At 49.4% G+C, this 23,112-nt stretch overlaps 6 protein-coding genes; 4 read left to right on the forward strand and 2 right to left on the reverse strand.

Moving 5' to 3' along the window:
* Nucleotides 1-562: 562 nt before the first annotated feature.
* FFUJ_13686 (related to LCB1-serine C-palmitoyltransferase subunit) lies at nt 563-2,302 on the forward strand (the record flags this gene model as incomplete). XM_023576399.1 has 4 exons in its annotated part: nt 563-793; nt 860-960; nt 1,026-2,031; nt 2,090-2,302. The coding sequence occupies 4 exons, from the start codon at nt 563-565 to the stop codon at nt 2,300-2,302; spliced, it is 1,551 nt and encodes a 516-aa protein (XP_023429552.1).
* A 1,509-nt stretch (nt 2,303-3,811) lies between these two features.
* On the forward strand, nt 3,812-4,959 carry FFUJ_13687 (related to glucanase; the record flags this gene model as incomplete). XM_023576400.1 has 3 exons in its annotated part: nt 3,812-3,878; nt 3,929-3,953; nt 4,005-4,959. 3 exons carry the CDS (start codon nt 3,812-3,814, stop codon nt 4,957-4,959), a joined length of 1,047 nt encoding a protein of 348 aa, XP_023429553.1.
* Nucleotides 4,960-6,061: 1,102 nt separating this feature from the next.
* On the reverse strand, nt 6,062-7,663 carry FFUJ_13688 (uncharacterized protein; the record flags this gene model as incomplete). Its single annotated transcript, XM_023576401.1, has 1 exon — nt 6,062-7,663. The coding sequence occupies one exon, from the start codon at nt 7,661-7,663 to the stop codon at nt 6,062-6,064; it is 1,602 nt and encodes a 533-aa protein (XP_023429554.1).
* A 1,315-nt stretch (nt 7,664-8,978) lies between these two features.
* FFUJ_13689 (related to CBS-domain protein Sds23p) lies at nt 8,979-10,682 on the reverse strand (the record flags this gene model as incomplete). XM_023576402.1 has 3 exons in its annotated part: nt 8,979-9,663; nt 9,711-10,231; nt 10,266-10,682. 3 exons carry the CDS (start codon nt 10,680-10,682, stop codon nt 8,979-8,981), a joined length of 1,623 nt encoding a protein of 540 aa, XP_023429555.1.
* Nucleotides 10,683-13,102: 2,420 nt separating this feature from the next.
* Nucleotides 13,103-16,657, forward strand: FFUJ_13690 (probable beta karyopherin; the record flags this gene model as incomplete). XM_023576403.1 has 5 exons in its annotated part: nt 13,103-13,505; nt 13,573-13,748; nt 13,824-14,255; nt 14,308-16,379; nt 16,450-16,657. 5 exons carry the CDS (start codon nt 13,103-13,105, stop codon nt 16,655-16,657), a joined length of 3,291 nt encoding a protein of 1,096 aa, XP_023429556.1.
* Nucleotides 16,658-19,618: 2,961 nt separating this feature from the next.
* On the forward strand, nt 19,619-22,746 carry FFUJ_13691 (probable white collar 1 protein; the record flags this gene model as incomplete). XM_023576404.1 has 2 exons in its annotated part: nt 19,619-22,351; nt 22,405-22,746. The coding sequence occupies 2 exons, from the start codon at nt 19,619-19,621 to the stop codon at nt 22,744-22,746; spliced, it is 3,075 nt and encodes a 1,024-aa protein (XP_023429557.1).
* Nucleotides 22,747-23,112: the final 366 nt, after the last annotated feature.

The following is a 23,112-nucleotide window of genomic DNA, read 5'->3' on the forward strand; positions in this document are numbered from 1 at the left end:
CAGAAACTCTAGACCTAAATGCAAATAATGCCTTTTGAACACTCTTTCCATTTCATTTCTACCACTAGCCTACGCTTTCTATATAGACACCAAACATTGTAAGAGGGAGGTGTTCTACTCTACTGTACTGCCTACGAAGCTTGTGATTTTGGTTGGTTTGTTTCAACCTGTGTAAGCCAATTTTACGTATTCCTATTCCCCGGGCTATCCGATGACCCCTACACTTCCCCTGTAGTGGAGGGCCTGTGGTCTCATTGTTTCTGACCTTCAGGTACCCGTTGAGCCCCTGCTAGATATGGATCCTTGGTACAGCCAATCAGCATGCGGCCTGCGGCTCGACTCACTTCGACGTTAGAGGACTGGAGGCCCCTTTGTAGACCCATGTGCTTGCTAATGATGGGCCTTATTCAGAATCCTCGGTTGACGTCCATTTCAACTCCTTTCAACAACACGAACCCAGTCCAAACCAATATATACTCTCACGACCGGGCGAGACGAGACACGACACGACGCGAGATCGATAGGTGACATAACCATTCAAGACAATTGGAAACAGAAAAACATGGAACTCGATGCCCTCCAAGCCCGGGTGGGCGAAATCCTCGAACAGGCCGCCGTCTACTTTCATAAAGTCCCTGGTTCTGCAGTATTTATGCGCTACATCCAGTCGAGTTATCAGAACGACCCCGTGCGATCCGCCATTGAACTTGTGCTGCTTCTCTTCTTTATCCGCTATCTCCTGTCGCCTTCTTACTCGACCCGTAAGCAGAATTACATCAAGTTAAGAGAGGAGGTGAGAACACAGCCAGACCCTCAATCCCCACAGGATGGACGTCGCTAATGTTTGGCTTCTTTGTAGGAAATCGAGGAGTTGATCGATGAATGGCAGCCCGAGCCTCTCGTCGTCGAGCAGACTCCATTTGAGGTGGCTGAAGCCGAACGTCTTCCTGTTCTTGTTGGGTGAGCATCATCAAGTCTAATCGCATGCGCAATCTAGTCAGAATCAGTATTTGATACTTCTATAGTCCTACTGGCCCCAAGACTAAACTCGCCAACGGCCGAACTGTTACCAATCTCGCATCTTACAACTTCTACAACTTCAACGGCAATGATCAGATTAAGGAGAAGGCTATCCAGGTTCTGCGCACCTACGGTGTTGGCCCCTGCGGTCCTCCCCAGTTCTACGGTACCCAGGACGTTCACATGAAGACTGAAGCCGACATTGCCGCGTATTTGGGCACCGAAGGCTGCATTGTCTACGCTCAATCCTTCAGCACCATCTCTAGTGTCATTCCCTCTTTTTCCAAGCGTGGCGACGTTATTATCGCTGATCGTAATGTCAACTTCGCTATTCGCAAAGGTCTCGAGCAATCGCGAAGCACCATCCGCTGGTATGAACACAATGACATGGATGCTTTGGAAGACGCTATGAAGGCTGTCGCCCGGGAGCAGGCCAATGCCAGGAAACTTACCCGTCGTTTTGTCGTAACCGAAGGCTTGTTTGAGCTCTCTGGAGATTCCATCGATTTGCCCCGCCTGGTTGAGCTTAAAGAGAAGTACAAGTTCCGCGTGATTCTGGATGAGACCTGGTCTTTTGGTGTTCTCGGCCGTACCGGTCGTGGTATAACTGAGGCGCAAAACGTGGATCCCCAACAGGTTGACATGATTATTGGTTCCCTCGCTGGACCTCTCTGCGCCGGTGGTGGCTTCTGCGCTGGCCCCAAGGATGTGGTCGAGCACCAGCGCATCACATCTTCTGCGTATACATTCTCTGCCGCTCTCCCTGCCATGTTGGCTGTCACCGCCAGTGAGACCCTAAACCTGCTCCAGTGTAACCCTGAAATTCTGGCACAGTCCCGCGAGAACATCAAGGCTATGAGGGCTCAATTGGACCCCCGCAGTGACTGGGTTTACAGCCCAAGCGACCCCGAGAACCCTATCATGCTCCTTGTCCTCAAGCCCGAAGTTGTGGCTGCCCGTAAGCTCGGACTGGAAGATCAAGAACGCATCTTTCTGGACTGCGTGGAAGAGGTGCGTGCATCGAACACTGAAGCATGAACGAATATAAAATAAACTGACTCCTGAACAGACTCTTGCCAACGGCGTCTTGATCACCAGAACCAAGACCAGACCTTATGCGCATGCTGTGAAGCCTAAAGACGGCGCGTGGTTTGCCCAGCCTGCTCTTCGAATTTGCGTTACATCAGCACTGTCTAAGAAAGATATTGAGAAGGCCGGCGTGACTATTCGACATGCTATCACCAAGGTCATGACTCGAAAGACAAGCACCAAGACCGCCTGATTCAGGGGCTTAACGGATGATAATTTTGATGACAGAAGGACGCTGGCTGAATGCATGTTGTACAGGAGAACAGTCCATAAGGCGTCGGGCTTCGGTGAGACCCTTTTTCATTGTGGACAATCAGCAAACGCAATAGACGAGGGCCAATATGGAACGATTTACAAAGTGGCTGGCAGCCATTTACCAAGCTAATGATTAATAGATGCGGCTCTCGTACGCTAGCATTGAATGAATATTTCCCGATACAATGGTTTTGTGTCTCTGTGGGCGCCGTGATTAGATGTTGATTGATAGGTTTCGATGTCATGGTTTTGATACTGAGGGATGTAAGATATTTGTCGGCTTCAATTACTCACAGTTGATGAAGTCGTCTCTGCCAAGTTACTGTTTTCGAATACAAACATTATGGGAGACAGAGAAGCAAACGTCAGCTGTCTCGCGGGTTTTATGGCCTTCCCTTGCCAAGTCACGCCCGATGGTGCCACTTTACAGCCAGAGTCTACACCACGGACTCTAATCTGACAGCAGAATCACCAAGGATGCACACGTACAGGAAGGAACACAATTGGCACCGCCGTAGTCTCAGTTTCACAGTTTATTTTTACCAGACGGATGAGGAATCTTTTCAGCTCGCAACAGGACTTTGGGCATGTCTCAGACGCCGCATTCCTCGGGAGATTACAGGTCTCGAAAGTACGCGCCATGCGAAGAAATCACCTCATTCCAAGAGTCGCGAGCGTCGTGGCCTCTTTTGGTGATTCGCTTTTAAGGTTCATGTTTTCGGGCAGTTTGAGTTGTTGAGTTCCATGTTCTGAGTGAGTTTCTGCGTTCGTATGTCTCATATCTTGGGAGTGGGCTTGAGTGTGAATAGGGAGAACAAGGGATGGAGTCTTATAAGTACCTAAGGCAAGGCTAAGCCAATAGAACTTAGGATCTCGTGATAAAACTCACGGACTGAAAGGAATTACGGAGGGGAGGAGTGTCTCACTAAGGTTGTCTCTTGCAGATTCAAGCTTAAGCTCAACACTTAGGGGGGAAGGCAGGCTCAGCACGTGTCTTACCGTACTGTGGCTCGTTCCTTCTTGGGTTGTTTTCTTTTGCTTATCATTGTAGAGAAGGCCCCTTCCTCCCTTGTTTTGACGCCTCCTCTTTTTCTAAGGTTACCTAGGTACTTTACCTCTCTCTCTACCTTCACCTTCGTTTTCATCATCATCATCATCATCTTCATCCATTCACTCCTACACTCTTTTTTCGTTTCTTTTCCTACTTACAATCACTTCCTAAGATTCGTCATTCTTTGATTCTTCTTTTCAGTTCTATGCACACTCTTTTCATCTGAATCCTATTCATTCTTGGATAGCGGGTTATTAAGTCCCGTCTTAAACACTCATTTTCTCAAATCACCGACCTTTAAACCACTATTTGAGCTCGTTGTAGCAGCTCGTTCACTCTTTAACAACTCTCCAAACTACCGACCTACGTACGGCTTTTATAGAAAATTTAAACAAAATGTCGATGAAGCGTTTCTTCACTTCGGCGGTTGCCATGGCGGCAGTTGTTGCTGCTGTTCCGGTTGGTGAGCATTCTCCTGACCAGGCTGTAATTCGAAGCTGACAATACCAACAGCCCGTCCGCTCGAGAAGCGAGAACCGTATGATTTTCTCGTGACATGAAGCCCCGGTGTTGACTAACAAGATTGTAGTGTTACGACTATTACTCTGACTTCGGCCTCTACCTACACCGCAACTATCGCTCCTGTTACCCCTGCCACCCCTACAGGAACTGCAACTTACCCAGAGCCTACAGCTCCTATTTCTGGTAGTGGTGGCAGTTCATCCGGTTCTAAGCTCCCTGGTGTCGCATATGCCCCCTACCGAGGCGATCACCAGTGCAAATCCAAGGACGAGATTCAGCACGATATTACGCAGCTCGCAGCTGATTTTTCAGTTCTTCGTATCTATGGCACCGACTGTGACCAGGTCGCCAATGTCTACTCATGCGCCAAGGGTAGCGGCATGAAGCTGTTCCTCGGTATCTGGAACATTGACGACGTTCAAACTGAGGCCAAGACCATCATCAGTGCAATTGACGATTGGGACGTTGTTGACACCATCAGTGTTGGCAATGAACTCGTCAATAACGGAGCTGCCACCCCATCAAAGGTCATCGCTGCGGTCAAGCAGGCTCGTGAGATCCTTCGTGCCGCAGGCTACCAAGGTCCTGTTGTCACAGTTGATACATTTATTGCTGCCAATGCCAACCCTGAGCTTTGTAACGAGAGTGACTATTGTGCTATCAACGCTCACGCCTTCTTCGATGCCAACACTTCTGCTGATGAAGCTGGCCAGTGGCTCTCCAACACTGTTGAGGACCTTCGATCCAAGATTTCTGGCGACAAGCGTATCGTCATTTGCGAAACTGGCTGGCCCACAAAGGGCAACAGCAACGGCAAGGCTGTTCCTGGTACGAGCCAACAGAAGGCTGCTCTTGACTCTATCAAGCAGGCATTCTCCAGCCACATGGGAGACCTGATCCTCTTCTCTGCCTTCAACGATCCTTGGAAGAAGGCCGAGGCCGCAACTTTCATGGCCGAGCAATGGTGGGGTATCGAAGGCCAGGACTCAGTTTCCAACAAGGACCCGTCGTCTTCTAACTAGGGAACGGCTCCCCGATTTGTCATGTCAGTTCGACCTTCAAATATTTGAATGGCTTGCGGTCACGTTTTTACTCCGAGATCACGCTCTGCTTATGTCTTTTCTATGATGTTTAATGCTTTATTGTTATTGTTGAAGGGTTGTTGATGCCGATTATCAGGTGGCCATTGCAAGGCTGTACGAGCCTATCATCTTGGGAGGTATGTTGGGGGGTTGTCTGTTTTTCTATTCAAGCTTCAACTACCGTACCACGTCACCTCACTTTATGGCTGCTCTTTTAGAGATGAGAAAAGAATTACATTTGGTATTTGTTATTTGAATTGAAATGTCCGTCATACAATTTGAACTTCGATCTCAGTCAATGGGTGAAAGTACAAGTGAATGAGTTGTTTGATCGAAACATAGGTCTCTATACCTTTCACGACGATTCGAAATTCATATTGAGTCGAGCTCAAGAAACAACGTTGATGAATTGCCTATGTAACTATAGGGAGCGATGTCCTGCAGCCACTGTGCCTCACACTGATGATTTCGTTACTCATGAAGACTACCCAATGCGCCACATGCTAGCCCGATGATTTCCTCATAATGCATAAAGAATAACAAAATATGGATCTTCGTACCATCTCAGTTGTTGGCCAAAGAGACTCTACCCTCGACAAGCAGATTCGAAATTCACAGTCGCAGCAATGCAGCTCGAGATTTCAACCAGTTTGTCCAAGGCTAGCTAATGCGTGTAGGCACTTAAGAAGTGGTTTGCTCACTGCGGATGACGAGCACATCGTTGAATAGAACGTAACAACAAGGCTAGGGACGCAATGCGGAGAAGGGGGTGTAGGATGTAGACCAGGGATATAGGGATAAAGACCTAACGCATCAGACAAGGAGGCGAACACGCACATGACTTTGCTCCTCTGTAGCAAGGTAAGAAGAAAAAGGAGATGAAGCACCAAATCTCACATCGTTCAGATGTCATACCGAGCTCAAGATCAGTTGCCTCAAATGATGGATATGTCTCAAAAGACCCGTCCTCGGATCAAGATCGTCAAACACGCACCCATCAAGCGGCCCTGCATATTTCAGCAGCAGGCGCGACGGGATGAGTTTAGCAGATCCAGAGTTCGTCAAGGAACTGGTCGAGTTCGATGATGCGGAATCGGGAGCCGATGCTCTGATCCTTCAAAAGAGTAGTCCAAGCAGAAGAAAGACTAGCTTTCCAGGAAACAACCTCAACGCTCCAGCCCATTTTCAGAGCGCGTTGGGCTTGTGTCAGGAAGCCGTCTGAATACTTGGCCGGCCGAGCATCACCAGTAGCAATGACAAGCGTGCCTGGGTCCTCGAAATACTGCATGACAGACTCGCTGATTCTAATTTGGAGGGTTTCGTCGACCATGTCTTCGACATAACGGAAACCGCCGGCTTCGAACGTGTTGTGGTTATCAGCACCAGACTGTTCGGGGCGACGATTACGAAGGTCGACGCGGTAGCCAAGATCCTTGAGTTCTTGGACAAAAGTAGGCTCATTACGGTTGGGACGCACAGAACAGCCAACGTTGAGCCATTCCGCGTATCGATCGCGGGTAAGAAGTTCGTGAAAGAAGGCGAGGTTCATTTGTGGAAGCGGAACAAAGCGTGAGGACTCTGGCAAACCAAACCTGGCTCTCAGGGCCTTTTGGAACCCAATGATGATGTTGGACATGTCGACAAAGACATGAATTCCATTGTCTGCAATGGTGGGATAATCCTTGCAGATCATAGAGTCTATAACCCGCTCATGAACGAGCTTTCCCATGAGGCCCTCATGCTTGACCACAGTGGTCTGCACGTTACCGTGAATCTCAGTAAGGGGGCCATACTTGAAATGCTGATATGAGATAACATGTCTGACATAGTCTGATTGATTGCCACCTAGGACCATTACGTTTTGTTCAGAGCTATCTCTGGAATGCGATTTGCCCTTGCCTGAACTTGAACCTTTCCTGTTCTTTTTGGTTTCGTCAAAATGCTTAAGCGGAGACTCGCTTGAGCTTGGTGGTGTTGAAGCAGCGGTTGAGTAAGACGTAGTAGGCAGCACATCAGTGTCAGAACCACATCCAGCCTCTGAGTCGGTAATAGGGTCGAAGTTGTGCTGGTTTAGTTTGAGGAATTCACCCTTATATTCCTTGTACATCTCTTCCTTTAGAACAGTCTCCTTCGTAATTCTAATAGCCTTTCCAGTTCGCTTCTCATGGATTTCGCTTGCCATCTTCATGTAATGAATACGGCCTTCAGTGCTCCGGTTCGGTTGCCCTGAGGCGGCAATGCATGTTTGCTCCTGATCCTCATGATGGGAATGCTTAGCCACAGCCAAGGGTTTGGGGGCACTGTCTGCATTGTTGGTGGGTTGCGGTACAGAAGGTCGCTTCCATATCGTGATCGACTGTACCTTTGGGGAAGCCAATGACTTTCGCTGCTGCTGAGATGGTTCATTGCCATTGAGACGAATTTGCTGGAAAAGCCGTTTGAAATTTCCAAGGGACGGGGTTGAGTCAGAAGCCGAAGCCTTTGCATTCTTCGGGGAGGCCCAGTCCGTGAGACTGTCGGAGTCCAGCTTGGTGAAGTCACCAAGCTTGAGTCTACCGTCATGTGCAACATTATTTGCAGCCTTACTGCTACCCGGCGGCTCGCGAAGAGGATCGTCTGTTGAGTTTGTCGTTGTCGATGCCATTATAACCATCAAAAGCGACTGCGCACATAGATGCGAGTTGGTGGTTGTATATATCAAGTGGGTGAGCTGCTTGACACCAATGCCAGACGTGAGAGTATTGACTTATGGCGCCAGTAAAATGAAAATATCCAAAGCTGCAACTGCAATTTGCTAGGACTGTAGAAGATGGCAAAGCCGAGAAGATATTGGGAGAGCGATTTGCCACAAGTGAGAATCTAGAATCGCCGCAGAAGCAAGACCCAGAATGAGCTGAAACAAAAACGGATGTCGCGTAGTTTAGCAGAAGAGAAGACTCGAAATAGCCAAGCACAATCTGGATGATCCAAAGGGCAAATCCAATGCGTCAGATTTTGCCGATTGACGAAGCCTAGTGAGATCAAAGTGCGGAGATTGAGCTACCAGAATATCATGAGGTCACAGAAAGGGAAAAGGGTGAACTCAGTCAAGGCCGTGTTAAGTAGGACTGAAAATCAAAAGACAGGGAACAAAGAATATAGTAGAGAACAGTTGCGCAAAGACTCGAGTCAAGAACAAGGATCGAAATATAGGGGAAAGGGAAATACGAACGTTGAACCGTTGACGAAGAAGAATGGATGAGATGAATGATGAGTCAATTCACCTTGAACTGAGGCTACATACGGTACTTACTTAGCGTTGGGTGGCTTTCCGGGATCCGGGATGGCATGGACCCAGCCAATCAGATCGCGACATATGTGATAAGGGTCCTACAACTCACGTGTCTACTCCGTATTGCCACCCAAAACGTCGATCCAAGTGGCTGAATTATGTTAGTACGTACTCGATATACTCGGTACGACAACAGCACGACAAAGATCAAGTCTTTGGAGCGAAACCGGAGACGTTGTGTTTACTACCATCACTTACTTCAGAGCATTTAGCGACTTGCCCTGGAGCAAAGATTTTGTCAAATTGCTACCTCTGCTTCTCACATTGTGTCCATCCTAAGTTCATATGTGCCAGATGCATCCATCCTTCTGAATAACCATGCCCTACATAAAGTGAGAATGGAAATCTTTGAATCCTGCTTATGCTCAACATTTCGAAAACATATGCATGAACAAGATGTTTGCGAATACTGCATGATTCGCAAGTTTAAATAATCCGAAGCTGCCCCTGTCCCATTGGACCAACTTCTTGTCCCTTTGATATAGCCTGTTTTGTTTTTCGTTTTTCTTTTCTTTTCTTTCTTTCGGACTCATGAGCAGACAGTACTTTGAAAGAAAATTACAACCATACTTGGCATCTTTCCTGACAAGACTCGCGTAATGATATCCATAGCCAAGCTCCATTGCCATCACCTTCGGAAATCGATACTAGCTCGAGATGAGTCCAGACTTGGTCGCACTGAGCTGCTTGAGCTTCGTCTTCGCCTCGCTCGCTGTTCGTTGGGGTCCGAAGGGTGCAGACCAGTTGATTTTGCAAACATATTGAGTACATCAGTCAACGAGATAACACCGGTAAGCCTCCCTGAAAGACGAGCTCCGGCCATGGCCGATGCGGGCACAGCAGCTGTAGGGACTGGAGAAGCAGGTACTGCTGCAGTCGGGACAGGCGACGGGGGCGCAGCCGCCGATACGGGCGCAGCAGGCGGTGGAGGGCCGGCGGTCGTGAAAGATTGGGGCCCCATTAAAGGTGTTGCAGGAGCTGAAGGGGAGGGTGACGCCGATTCAACCACCCACATTCGATGCGATCGAGTAGCAACGAGCTTGGCAACGGTATGGGCCAGAGTAGAGTAGGGGTTCACGTAGAATACGGGAAAGACGTCGCGTCCGTGTTCAACCCCTCGCTCGTTGAGAATCACAGAAATAAAGTTCATGCATGACGAATTGAGTAAATGGGCGTTGGAACTCTTCGTTAAGTGACGGACGTCCTTAGTCGAGATATTGCCCACCACATTCATGCCGTTGTCAACAACAGCAACGCTTGTAAGACCTTCGTTGTTCATAAGCGTGAGTGCTTCAGATAAGGGTGAATCGGAGCTATGGCGTGTTAATACGCACTATCTTCAGACTGTTTAGAAACTCACTTGACAGAAACAATCTCCTTGGCCCCAACGCCCAGATCACGTAGCAAAGCAGGGTAAAGTCGATCGATAGAAGGAAAGTTGACACCTTCGTTCCAGAAAAACTCGACAATTCTAAGTTGGCTTGCGATGCCAACCACCTCGCCGCTAGTAGTTGTCACCAACAGACGATGGATGCCACTGCCGAGAATTTGGATAGCCTGTGCGAGCTTTTCGTCACCAGGCAATGTGATGAGTGTTTCCTTGCGGAAAAGAGGGAAGACGTCTCGTAGGGGAATCTGGCCACCTTCCTGAGCCTTGGCCAGAATCGAATTGAATAGCTCAACCTGATCTTCTTCAGGTTTGGCGAGACCAACGACAACAAGCAGGTATGCGTTCAGATCGGTATAATCGAATGTGGAGACCGCGATATGGGTGGAGGGATCCTCGCGGACCAGAACAACGTTGGTAGGGCTCTTGAGGAGGAGCTGCGAGTTAGAGTTAGCATGGTTATTTGGTACTTGAAGGCGCATATTGCGTCGGTCCTGTATTGGGTGACAGTCAAAGTTTTAGGCTCACCTTTGTAGCTTCTTCAACGCTGCTATCGAACTCAACCCATTTAACATCATCGGGAGATACAAGCTCTCCGATAGCTACATCACGCCAATCGCGGCCGGCAAATCTGGGGTTGGCATGCTTGTTTCCTGCAGGAGGATGGTTCAACAGCTCCTGGAGAGCGGCCTGTGTGAAAGAAGGGTGCCGTTGAGAGCGTGGGGACGAGGGCGCATTGCGCAAGCCCTCGGCGAAGCTTGCGCGGTGTGCGGATATGGAGCTTGGGCCAGAACCAGCGGATATAGATACAGAAGGGGATCGCTGAGAAAGAGTAGGTGGTTTATGAGTGGACGAGGAGCCCGAAGCAGCACTGTTGAGGCTGGTCGAGCTGGTCGCGCGAGTATCCTTGAGCTCGCGGGAGGTTGAGCTCGGTGAGGGGTCCATGGTGAAGTCGCTTCGCTTTGACAGGGTGATGAATTGACTGACTGATGTTGAGATTTGATAGATCGGACTGGCAATAAGCAATAGATCAACACGACTTGGGCGAACAAAAGAGCGCTGTATGTAATGCAATCGAGAGACAGATGAAGAGATAATGGGGAATAGTGATTTGTCGCGACAATTGCAATAATGAGATGATAGTTTGCACAGAGATGGGCCAAGGCGAGACGAGACGAGATGGACGTGGGAGTGGACGCGGGGCGCAGGCAGGATAAGAGAGCGAGTGAATGGTTCGAGTTGAATGGATCTCGATATTCAAGTCCAATATTGGAAAGTGGTTAGAGTCAGAGTCAGAGTCAGAGTCACAAACTAAGAATCAGAATACAAAAGATCAGAAGGCATTTATTTGCCAAGGACAAGGTGACCGATAGATGAGGTGGAATGGTTTTTTTCTGCCTCTTGCTGCGGAGGTTGGTCTGGAGATGAGACTTGAATGCGAGGGGCACGAGGTTACAATCCAAAGCCATGAGTGGGCGGGGGAACGTTTTGCATGATGACATAGGTAGGTCGCCTAACTAGAGGAAAGTAAAGTAAAGTAAAGCAAACCAAAGGTGGGCTAGCCGGGCGATGGTGGAGTGCCCCGCGATGGATGGATGGATTGAGGTTGGGGATGGGATGGGAGCTCAGTCTTCAGCGCAAAACTTAACGTTACTGATAGAGAAGTAACTCGACCCTGAGAGGGTGGAAATACCACTAAATACTACATCGACTAGGTAGATGTAATACTACTAAGGTACTCCGTACCTACCTTATACTTGGGCTCCTGGGCATCTGATCTCTCATGCAGCTGTGACTACTATTTATTTAGGAATTGATTCGCACTAATATCATATGATCCATTCCAGCACCTAACCACTCCTCACAATGATCCGGCAGAGCCTTCCCAGAAGCTTCTACTATACCACCAACGATGATCAAAAAATGTGGATGTCTTCAAGGGACTCCCCGGTCCTGCAGTTCGCGATACGTAACCAAGCCAAGCTCTGATGCGCACGCAAACGGAACATGAACAAGAAGGGCAATAGGAAACTTGACAGGGGGTTTGCAAATGCCTTGTTGGTACGGAGTAAATATCATCATATTGAATCTCAAAATATTCCGTCATCCAAGATCTTTGTATGGCTTCGACTTGTGTATAGGATCAAGCCCATGAGTTTAGTTATGGAAGTCAGCGATACAAAAGTGCTGCTACTACTTGGAAAGCTTGAGTCAATGACCTTGTAAGAATTTCAGCTGTTGCAGTCGGCATTTCAAATTTCCAGATGATGAGTGTCTTGAATCCCAAAGTCTTATTAAAAAGATCGACATTGAATGGAAGTTATTCAAGAACAAACTTCAGTATTCAACATCATATCCTGTAGCTTATCAAATACCCAAACTCAAAACTAATCAGGCCAGAGAAAACGTTTCGTGTCAAGTTGATAGGCTAAAGAAATGGTTGGCTACCTTAATTGAGCTGCAGCCGCAATGCATCATAACAAGAAAGAAGATTTCATTGTGCATATCTGATGGAAGCCATCCATTCTGGCGGTGTGGTGGGGCACAGCGTGGACAGCTGCAAAGGTAGAACAAACAACGTATGCAAATCAAATGAACCCAATGAAAACAAGCGACATTGGGATTCAAGAGCTGCATCACCAATTGCTGTGTGGCTCATTTTAAACTTCTTTGTCTACGGTGCTGAATGATCAAAGAGGCGTTCTTCCAGTCCATCTGGCATCAAATATTCTTTCATGACTTCAGAGCCTCGATAAATTAATCTAGGTTCATATCATGCGCCAGCCATAGTCACAACAGCTGAATATTGACTTTACAAGTCCAGACCAGTTCCCGTCAGAAGTCTTGGAGGTCATTTCTCAACATCAACTTATATAAACTCTGTCCTAGTTGTTATGTCTTGATTGTAGCCTGGCAGAAAAGGTAAAAAATAAACAATCAAGGCCTTATTACCTACCTTACAGAAAAAACACACTAGCCACGACCTGGTCACCGCGCACCCTTTGTTTTTTTTTCTCTTGGGCTCAAGTCTGTCCCCAAGTACCTCGCCAGCAAAGCCTTGCCCGCATGGTACTTATTCACGACCCTCAACTTTGGGCTTCCCCTCCCCCACTTCACTTTCTGCTCCCATTCAGTCCCTCTCTTCTTTCTTTCACACCATTGGGATCTTTGGAAATCTCGTCCCTTAAAGTGAAGCCACGGCCGACTCAAGCCAACGAACCTCGACGGCTCGTAGCTTTTTCACACTTCTTCTTCAAGTAGTACTTCATTATCGCTACTCTTGTCCACATCCTCCGACTGAGACCCAAACTTCTTTGTCGTCTGCTGGTGGACATCACCATCAGCAACCCTCCACGACAATAACAATGTCTCTGCTCCCACCCGACATCCACGCAGAGCTTTCACAGCTCCTGCAAGCTCTGCAGTCCCCCGACAACAGTATAAGATCACAAGCTGAGGAGCACCTGCAGAACAACTGGACTGCCACCCGACCTGAGGTCCTGTTAATGGGACTGGCGGAACAGATTCAAGCTGCTGGCGACAATGCGACACGATCTTTTTCCGCTGTAATCTTCCGCCGAATTGCTTCAAAAACCCGCAAGAATGAGGCCGGAGAGACCACGGATCTGTTCATCTCTTTGACTAAGGACCAAGCCGCCGTCATTCGACAAAAGATTCTCGAGATCCTTGCCGCCGAGTCTGAACGCCTCGTTCGCAACAAAATTAGTGATGCTGTTGCCGAGCTTGCCAGGCAATACACCGAGAATGGTAAGCTTTTCAAAGCCCTGGAGTGACCCTCCATATCCTGGAACTTGGTTAACAACTCCTGCAATAGGCGATATTTGGCCCGAACTGCTTGGCGCTCTTTTCCAACTTAGCCAAGCCCCCGAACCAGAGAAGCGAGAGAATGCGTTCCGAGTCTTCGCTACCACTCCCGCCATCATCGAGAAGCAGCATGAGGAGGCTGTTCTTCAAGCTTTCCAGAAGGGCTTCAAAGACGACGCCGTCATGGTATGGTACCCCTGCCGCGGGGCAGACTTTTCTGTCCCACATTGCATGTCATGGCTCTGCTAACCACAGCTATAGGTCCGTCTTGCGGCTATGGAGGCTTTTGCTTCATTCTTCAGGACCATTAGCAAGAAGGGACAGGCTAAGTACTACGCCCTTATTCCCGATGTCCTCAACATTCTCCCTCCGATCAAGGATTCTCAGGATTCAGACGACCTCAGCAAGGCGCTCCTGGCTCTCATCGATCTCGCCGAGTCTGCTCCCAAAATGTTCAAGCCTCTCTTCCAGAACCTTGTCCAATTTAGCATCTCGGTAATTCAGGACAAGGAGCTCGAAAACATCTGCCGCCAAAACGCTCTTGAGCTCATGGCTACATTTGCCGATTACGCCCCCTCCGTGTGCCGAAAGGACCCATCATACACAAATGACATGATCACCCAGTGCTTGAGTCTCATGACGGATCTAGGCGAGGATGACGATGATGCTTCCGAATGGATGGCATCTGATGACGTGAGTTTTTAGAATGGAGACAAATAATTCATGTAACTAACTCACCCTGCAGTTTGACCAGGACGAGAGTGACCAGAACCACGTTGCTGGCGAGCAAACCATGGACCGACTTGCGAACAAGCTTGGGGGACAGACCATTCTGGCCCCTACTTTCAACTGGCTTCCTCGTATGATGACTTCCATGGCTTGGAGGGATCGACATGCTGCTCTGATGGCCATCTCTGCCATCTCCGAGGGCTGCCGTGATCTGATGATTGGAGAGCTTAGCCAAGTGCTAGATCTAGTGGTTCCCGCTCTCCGAGATCCTCATCCTCGAGTTCGATGGGCGGGCTGCAATGCTCTTGGTCAGATGAGCACTGACTTTGCCCCTAAGATGCAGACCGACTACTACGACCGAGTTCTCAAGGCAATCATTCCTGTCCTCGACTCGCCCGAAGGCCGTGTCAAGTCCCACGCAGCAGCAGCTCTTGTTAACTTCTGTGAGGAGGCCGAGAAGGCCACTCTGGAGCCATACTTGGACGAGCTACTTTCGCATCTTTTCCAGCTTCTGCAAAATGAAAAACGCTATGTCCAAGAGCAAGCTCTCTCTACAATCGCCACCATCGCCGACGCCGCTGAAGCTGCCTTCTCGAAATACTACGATACCCTCATGCCTCTTCTTGTTAATGTTCTCCAGAACCAGAGCGAGAAGGAGTACCGACTTCTGCGTGCCAAGGCTATGGAGTGCGCCACATTGATCGCCCTGGCCGTTGGAAAAGAGCGTCTTGGCCAGGATGCTATGACTCTTGTCAACCTTCTGGCCAACATCCAGGCAAACATTACTGATGCAGACGATCCTCAAGCTCAATACCTAATGCACTGCTGGGGCCGCATGTGTCGTGTTCTCGGTTCCGACTTCCTTCCATTTCTTCACAACGTCATGCCTCCTCTGCTGGAGCTTGCTGTTGCCAAGGCTGATATCCAACTGCTGGACGATGATGACCAGGTTGAGCAGATGCAGAATGAGGAGGGATGGGAACTTGTTCCCCTCAAGGGTAAGATGATTGGTATCAAGACAAGTACCATGGATGACAAGCACATGGCCATTGAACTCCTGGTCGTCTACGCCCAAGTCCTTGAGGCTTCTTTTGCTCCCTATGTAGCGGAGATCATGGAGAAGATCGCTTTGCCTGGCCTTGCATTCTTCTTCCATGATCCTGTTCGATATATCTCTGCCAAGCTTGTTCCTCAGCTGTTGAGCTCTTACAAGAAAGCCTACGGCCCTCAGTCCAACGAGCTCCGTGGTCTGTGGAGTGCGACTGTCGACAAGCTCCTCGAGGTCTTGACTGCTGAGCCTGCCATCGACACACTTGCTGAGATGTACCAATGCTTCTATGAATCTGTTGAGGTAATTGGAAAGGACTGTCTTTCTGCAGACCACCTCAGCCGATTCATCGACTCGGTACATTCTGCTATTGAGGACTACAAGGACCGTGTCGCCCAACGTCTTGAAGATAAGGAGGGAGCCACTGCCGAGGACGTGGAAGATGAGGCTGAGGATACTCTGATGGCTATCGAGGATGATCAGACCCTGCTTTCGGATATGAACAAGGCTTTCCATGCTATTTTCAAGAACCACGGTGCTGCGTTCTTGCCTGCCTGGGAGCGATTGATGCCCACATATGAGGGCTTCCTTACCTCAAATGATCCCACCCAACGCCAGTGGGGACTCTGCATCATGGATGATGTCCTTGAGTACTGCGGCACTGAGAGCACACGATATGCCAACTACATCACCCAACCGCTCATCGATGGTTGTCGTGATGCTTCGCCGGCTATTCGCCAGGCGGCAGCTTACGGCATCGGAGTTGCGGCGCACCGAGGTGGAGCACCGTGGGCGCAGTTCTTGGGAGGCTCAGTCCCCTTCTTGTTCCAGGTCACTCAGGTTCCTGACGCTCGTAATGAGGACAATGTCTACGCGACTGAGAATGCATGTGCAGCTATCGCCAAGATTCTCCACTATAATGCAAGCACAGTGGGAGACTTGCAAACCGTGATTACGCAATGGGTAGAGACTCTACCCGTGACCAACGATGAAGAAGCGGCACCGTATGCTTATGCATATCTTGCGGAGCTGATTGACCAGTAAGTACTCTCCGCCCTCAACGTACCACCAGTATGTTGGTGTGCTCATGCTAACGCTTTGAACTTGTAGACGACACCCAGCCGTGGCGAACCAAGCGGGCAAAGTCTTCGTGTTTATCGCCCAAGCTCTCGAGGCAGAGACCCTCGTGGGACAGACTGCCAACCGGGTAGCATTAGCAACCAAGGGGTTCCTGACATCGACCGGCGTTGACCCTACGCCTCTTCTGCAGCAATTTTCTCCTGAGGCACAGCGAACCATCATGGGATTCTTCAACTAGGAGGAAGCTCGCAGATGGGCTGAGTCTTGCCACCCTTTCGGAAGTCAAATGACGGTAGACTGGTTCATATCACCCAGCCGAGTGTCGCCGGGTATCGAGATGGCCCTATAGGCCATCCCTGGAGAGATGTAGCGGCGTCTTTAGATGATGAACGCTATAAGATGTCAGCCATGGGCCTGGAACCCGTTTAGGGGGCAGGTAGCTCCAACGGGCGAATCCACAAAGCAATGGTGGCATCGATGTGATGTGGAGATGCGCTTCATTCGAGCGAAATGGATCGGGTTCGAATCAGCGTCCAAGAAATGCCATGTCCCGAACATGGAAGAAGAGAAACAGAGGACAACGGTCCTAGGCGTCGGGGTAAAAATGAGAGGGCATTTTGTTTAGGCAGTCTAAATCCTCAAGACCGCATGGCGCCTTTTTTACAAAATCATTAGAGTTCACGAGTTAGGTTATTGATAACTGGTTAGTACCTCGTCGCGAGGGTTTTGGTCGGCAGCGGCAAGACAGTCAAACAGTCAGTCGGTTGGTTGGTTGGTCTGTCTGTCATATATATAGATGACGAGTTTTGTAGCGTACGGAATTATGAATCAAATAACCACACCGGTTTCCTTCCCATGACTGAATGATAAGATGGGCTAGGGGAGATATGGAATGGATGTCTTTACTCGCATGCAGGATCGTGGAGGCCCTTCCTTGATATTGGGGATACTCTGATATTTGCCTCTGGCTTGCCAAGTGAGTATTGATTGATTCAGCCACGATTCGCAATAGTACGACAAGGAGGGGGAATTGAGTCAATGTACTGCCCAACTTCGGTACCTAGGTACTTATGCAGAGTGATGAAGGTTACTTAACTCTGTCGCCATCACCAGAGCGCAAATGCCATTTCACAAAGACAGACTGGTGAGCATTGGCACTCAAAACAAAGCTAATAATGATGGCGACAGGGTTGACGGGTACCTTTAGGTGAAAGCAGAGCTACAGGGAGGGGGCGTGTTGAATATTGAACACTGTATAAGTACTAAGCTATACCCTCCATTTGAATGAATGAATGATGAATGCTTGCTCGCACTTTGGTCTTACATTTTTCTGGCCTGCAAGGAACCGCGGGTGTGCTAGCGAATTCGAGACATTCTCATGCAGGGTACTTATCACATATTTAGGGACTTGCTTACACCACTTTTTCTTTTGGTGAGAAAGATGCATTTTTGGTATTGGATTTCAGATCTGGATAGTGATTTTAATTGACTGTGTGTTTCAATGCAAAAACTGGACATTTCCCGAAATGGTGATGATCTCTGGACTTGACAGGCACAGGGCATGTACAAAGAAAGGATAAATTGTTGTGCAGCCCGGACGGGCGAAGCACAGGGTCTTCTCGTCCCAGCCCAAAAAGGCCCCGAGGTTGTCTGTCCTCCAGTAAACCCGATGGACAAGGTAAGGTAGCCGTCTTTCATTGTTGGGGAAATGCTTTGAAGTTATAGTGAGATCAAGTTGTAACCTTCTATTGATACAGTTTTCTATCGGCTTATGTTAAATATCCAACGTTATTGCAATGCTATGATTTCCTCAGAAATCACCCATCTGATATCAAATCATTCCCGGCTCTTACTCGAGCCTAGCCTCTACTGGGCAATGCTCAAGCCTCTTGCACCGGAGTTACTCCTGGCGCCGAGCAAGTTCAAGTTCCTCCTCCTCACCCCACATGCATGAGTCCTGTACTCTGTACGGTACAGTACTCTAAGTGCAGTATAAGAACGCGCTGTGCGCTACCCTCGGCAGGCTAAGGCAAAGTCTTGAGATGGATACTTCTGTGCTTACCTTATCTTGGAAGTATCTACCTTAGGTACGGTAAGTATCTAAAGGATATCTCACCTTGAGTTGTGCAGCAGGTTCCGACTTTGCTTCTTATAGGTAGGCAGCACCCGCAAATGGGGATCTTGAGAGGGTTCGACTGAGCCGCAGAAAGCGGCAGTCACCAGCCCCTCTCTCATGGAAGCTCGTAGTCCTCAATCTCCGGCTTCCATTAGCACCAGTAGCCCATAACGTTAGTAAGATAGTCCGTTGTCCTTCGGCCTGTCTTGCTTCCCACCTCACACTAGCCACACCATGATCCATTGGATCCACCCAATCCAATCCAATCCAATCCAATGCTCCCAGGTAGGTAGGCGTGGCATGGCATGGCATGGCATGGCGTGGAAGGTAAGGCAAGGCAAGACAAGACAAGACAAGACAAGGTGGGTAGGTAGGTACAGTAGGTAGGTACTTTCCCCCACCCACACACACCCAAAGCAGCCCAGCCCAGCCCAGCCCAGGGCATCTGCTTCTCACGCATTCCCATTCTTCTTCTGCCATACCGTCCTCTACTTCTGCATCCCTCTCGTTTTCCCCTTCAAACGACATAGCGGATCCTCCCCCCTCGACGTTGACGCGATCCAGCCTCAAACGTAGAATCTGCTTTTCTCACGCCTCTCCTCCGATCGCAAATCTTCCACATTTCCGACCTTTCCATCGCCGCGATTTTTGAGCCACAGTCCAACCCCGAACAGTACAAATTCGACCAAGCACGAAATACCCACCCCCGCGCATTTGCCATCTGCGATTACTCTGTCCCTCTCTTTTTTGCTCGGTCGCTTGATCTCTCCGGCCTGATTTATCACGTTAAAACATCGACCCGACCCGACTCGACTCGACTCGACTTGACATAACCCATCTTGACCCGCCACGGTTCTCCCATATCGCGACTTCTCTCACCTCGTCATACTGTTGCGTTTGTCACCAGTCTTCGCCTTTTCTTTCCGCTGCAGCTAGGGTCTTCTCAGGCCGCCAACCTTTCCGACGCCTCGGTAGTCGAACTAGGACACCAACCGTCAGACTTCGCGCTATACATACGGGACAACACCCGCTCACCACTTCCCTCAAGCGCCTGGCTAGGCCGTCCAGCCAGATGCTGTCGCTATGGATGGCTACTACTCTCCCCATCAGCAGCAGCAGCAGCAGCAGCAGCAACCATCTCAACAGTTCCAACAACCTCGAATGCAGCAGAACCAGCAGAACCACATGCAGCACAATATGAATGATCCAAACTTCTATCAGGGAGGAGATTCCCTCGATGATATTGTGCGCGATAACCAAGACAAGCTATACCGCCGACAGAGCATGCCCCAAGCCTTTACTAACCCTATGGGTCAGTTCCAGATGAATCAGCAGCAGCAGCAAGGGCAAAGGCGGATGTCTTCAGTCGACAACGGTGACGTGATGACCTTTGGAACCGATAACGCCGACCTCAACTCGTACCAATTTAACCAACCACCCATCGGAGGGGGGTTTCCCAACATTAATACCTCCATCGGCATGGACCAAATGGGCAATTATATGACATCTGACCCTAATGGCTATTCGACCATATCCCCTGATATGATGAGTTCTATGATGCCCTCTACCTTTGCAAGCATGAGCGTTGGAGCACAGATGGCCGGCAACGCCTCACCGATGAACCTTTACTCACCGTCCATGAGCCAGTTCCCACACGGCCAACTGACCCCTCAAGTTCAGGTTGGTAACGACTTCTCCATGGATCTTTCTCCGGATGCCGGCTCCATGAATATGAACCAAAGCAACCCTCCCACGACGACCCCGATCCCGGCTCCCACCAACAACGCTATGGATACCATAGAGGATTCGGGCGACAGTATGATGAACCATCCGGCTTTCAATAACATGAATGCTGGAGATAATAACCAAAACTTACCTGCACTTTCTCGCCAAGTCTCAACTGCCTCCGGCTCTGTTGTTTCACCTCCACAGCAACACTCACACGGAGCTATGTCCTCCTCAACCGTTACTCATCCGACCAGCACTTCAGTTGCAACGACCCCATCAACCGGCGATGCCCCGAGGGACTCAAAGGAAAAGACGATATACTCAAAGAGTGGGTTTGATATGCTTAAAGCTTTGTGGTTAGTCGCTACCCGTAAGAACCCGCGCATACAACTTGGCGCTGTGGACATGTCCTGCGCCTTTGTCGTCTGCGATGTCTCCATGAACGATTGCCCTATTATATACGTTTCGGACAACTTCCAAAACCTCACCGGTTATAGTCGTCATGAGATTGTCGGCCAGAATTGCCGCTTTCTGCAGGCCCCAGATGGCAAAGTCGAAGCGGGCTCCAAGCGAGAGTTCGTTGATGATGGAGCCGTCTACAATTTGAAGAAGATGGTTCACGAAGGCAGGGAGGTTCAGCAGAGTCTTATCAACTATCGAAAGGGTGGAAAACCTTTCCTCAACCTTCTAACTATGATCCCCATCCCGTGGGACACTGATGAAATCAGATACTTTATTGGCTTTCAGATCGACCTCGTTGAATGCCCGGACGCGATCGCATCGAATCAAGACCTCGGTGGTGTAAAGGTGAACTACAAACACAGCGACATTGGCCAATACATCTGGACACCACCGCAATCCAGTCACTGGGAGCCCGATAACGGCCAGACGTTAGGCGTTGACGATGTCTCCACCCTGTTACAGCAGTTCAGCCCCAAGGGTCTCACCTCTGATTGGCATAAGCAATCATGGGATAAGATGCTCCTCGAGAATACCGACGATGTGGTTCATGTTCTCTCGCTCAAAGGTCTCTTTCTGTATCTCTCTCCGTCTTGCAAGAAGGTCCTAGAATATGAGGCTGCGGATTTGGTTGGCAACTCACTTTCAACAGTATGTCATCCATCTGATATTGTTCCTGTTACACGCGAGCTGAAGGACACAACAACCGGAAACCCTGTCAACATTGTGTTCCGAATTCGCAGAAAGCACAGTGGTTACACTTGGTTCGAAAGCCACGGTTCACTGTTTGTCGAACAAGGAAAGGGTCGAAAGTGCATCATTTTGGTAGGCCGCAAGCGACCGGTGTTTGCTCTAAGTCGCCGCAATCTTGAAGCGAATGGTGGTATTGGTGACAGCGAACTCTGGACGAAACTCTCGACATCGGGCCTGTTCTTATATGTCTCTTCGAATATCCGATCTCTCCTCGACCTCCAGCCTGATAGCCTAGTGGGAACCAGTATACAGGATCTTATGCGAAAAGAATCACGCCCCGAGTTTGGGCGAACGCTGGAAAAAGCCAGGCGAGGAAAAATTGTCACATGCAAACACGAGGTCCAGAACCGAAGGGGCCAAGTGTTGCAAGCCCAGACGACTCTGTACCCGGGTGACGCCTCTGAGGGCCAAAAGCCATCGTTCTTGCTTGCCCAGACAAAGCTCCTCAAGGCATCATCACGTAACCTGGCTCCCGCTAGCACCGGTTCCAGGTCTCTCGCCGCAACCCCGAGATCCAGTAACGGCACCGAAAACCACGCCACGGGTCATATTTCACAGCCTGCCGGTGGCGCGTTAGCCCCCGGTAGCCAAGACGCTGCTTTAGCCTCAGAGGACAACATTTTTGATGAATTGAGAACAACGAAATGCTCTAGCTGGCAATTTGAGTTGCGGCAGATGGAAAAGGTTAACCGTATTCTTGCTGAGGAACTTGGCGGCCTGCTGTCCAGCAAGAAAAAACGAAAGCGAAGAAAGGGCGTTGGCAATGTGGTGCGAGACTGCGCCAACTGCCACACAAGAAACACGCCCGAATGGCGAAGAGGACCTAGTGGTCAAAGGGATCTTTGTAACAGCTGTGGTCTTCGGTGGGCCAAACAAGTACGCCTCTTCTATCTTCTATCAATTGTGATATTTATTAACAATTTCATCAGACTGGTCGAGTTTCTCCACGCAATTCTTCACGCGGGGCTAACACAGCAAATGGTGATGCTCGAAGCAAAAAGTCCAACTCTCCGTCGTCACCACTGCATAAAGAATTGTCCGCAGACAACTCCAAAGCGCAAACACCCAACGGTGAGAACGGCATAAACCCAGCCCAACTCACGAAGCAAAAGATAGAAAATGGAACATCAGCACCCAGCGGTGCCCCTTCAGCGACAGGGGTCAAATCATCGGCCGGAATGCCACCGCTAAGCCATTCATCCATGTTGGGCGTCGGCCAGGCCTCGTCGATGGCTTCGATCCGAGAAGAGCGCGAGACGAGTCAGCCTTGAACAACAAGCATAATGCATTTCCTTCTCTTGATGTTTTCAATCCTCGATGCTACGACTTGGTAAAGGATTTACGGAGCGTGGTGCCTGGATTAAGCGGCATTTTTGATACCCGCCACTTTTCTTTCTTCATGCTGGCCTCTATTTCAGACCTGGGGCTCATGGAATTAACAAAACATTTATGACACCCGCGGCCTGGGGCTCACATGATGGCACTCAGCATAACGAGATTGTCTGCTTTTATTTATTTGGGAGAGAAATAACTTCTCCGTGGTGTACAAGGCTCCTGGATTTTGGAATTGGGAATAGACACGATATACCTACAACAACATACACGAGGCGTTAAGGAATGGGATGGCATGAATACGA

This window comes from Fusarium fujikuroi, chromosome FFUJ_chr04 (assembly GCF_900079805.1).
Source record: "Fusarium fujikuroi IMI 58289 draft genome, chromosome FFUJ_chr04".
Classification (NCBI taxonomy): Eukaryota; Fungi; Ascomycota; class Sordariomycetes; order Hypocreales; family Nectriaceae; genus Fusarium; species Fusarium fujikuroi.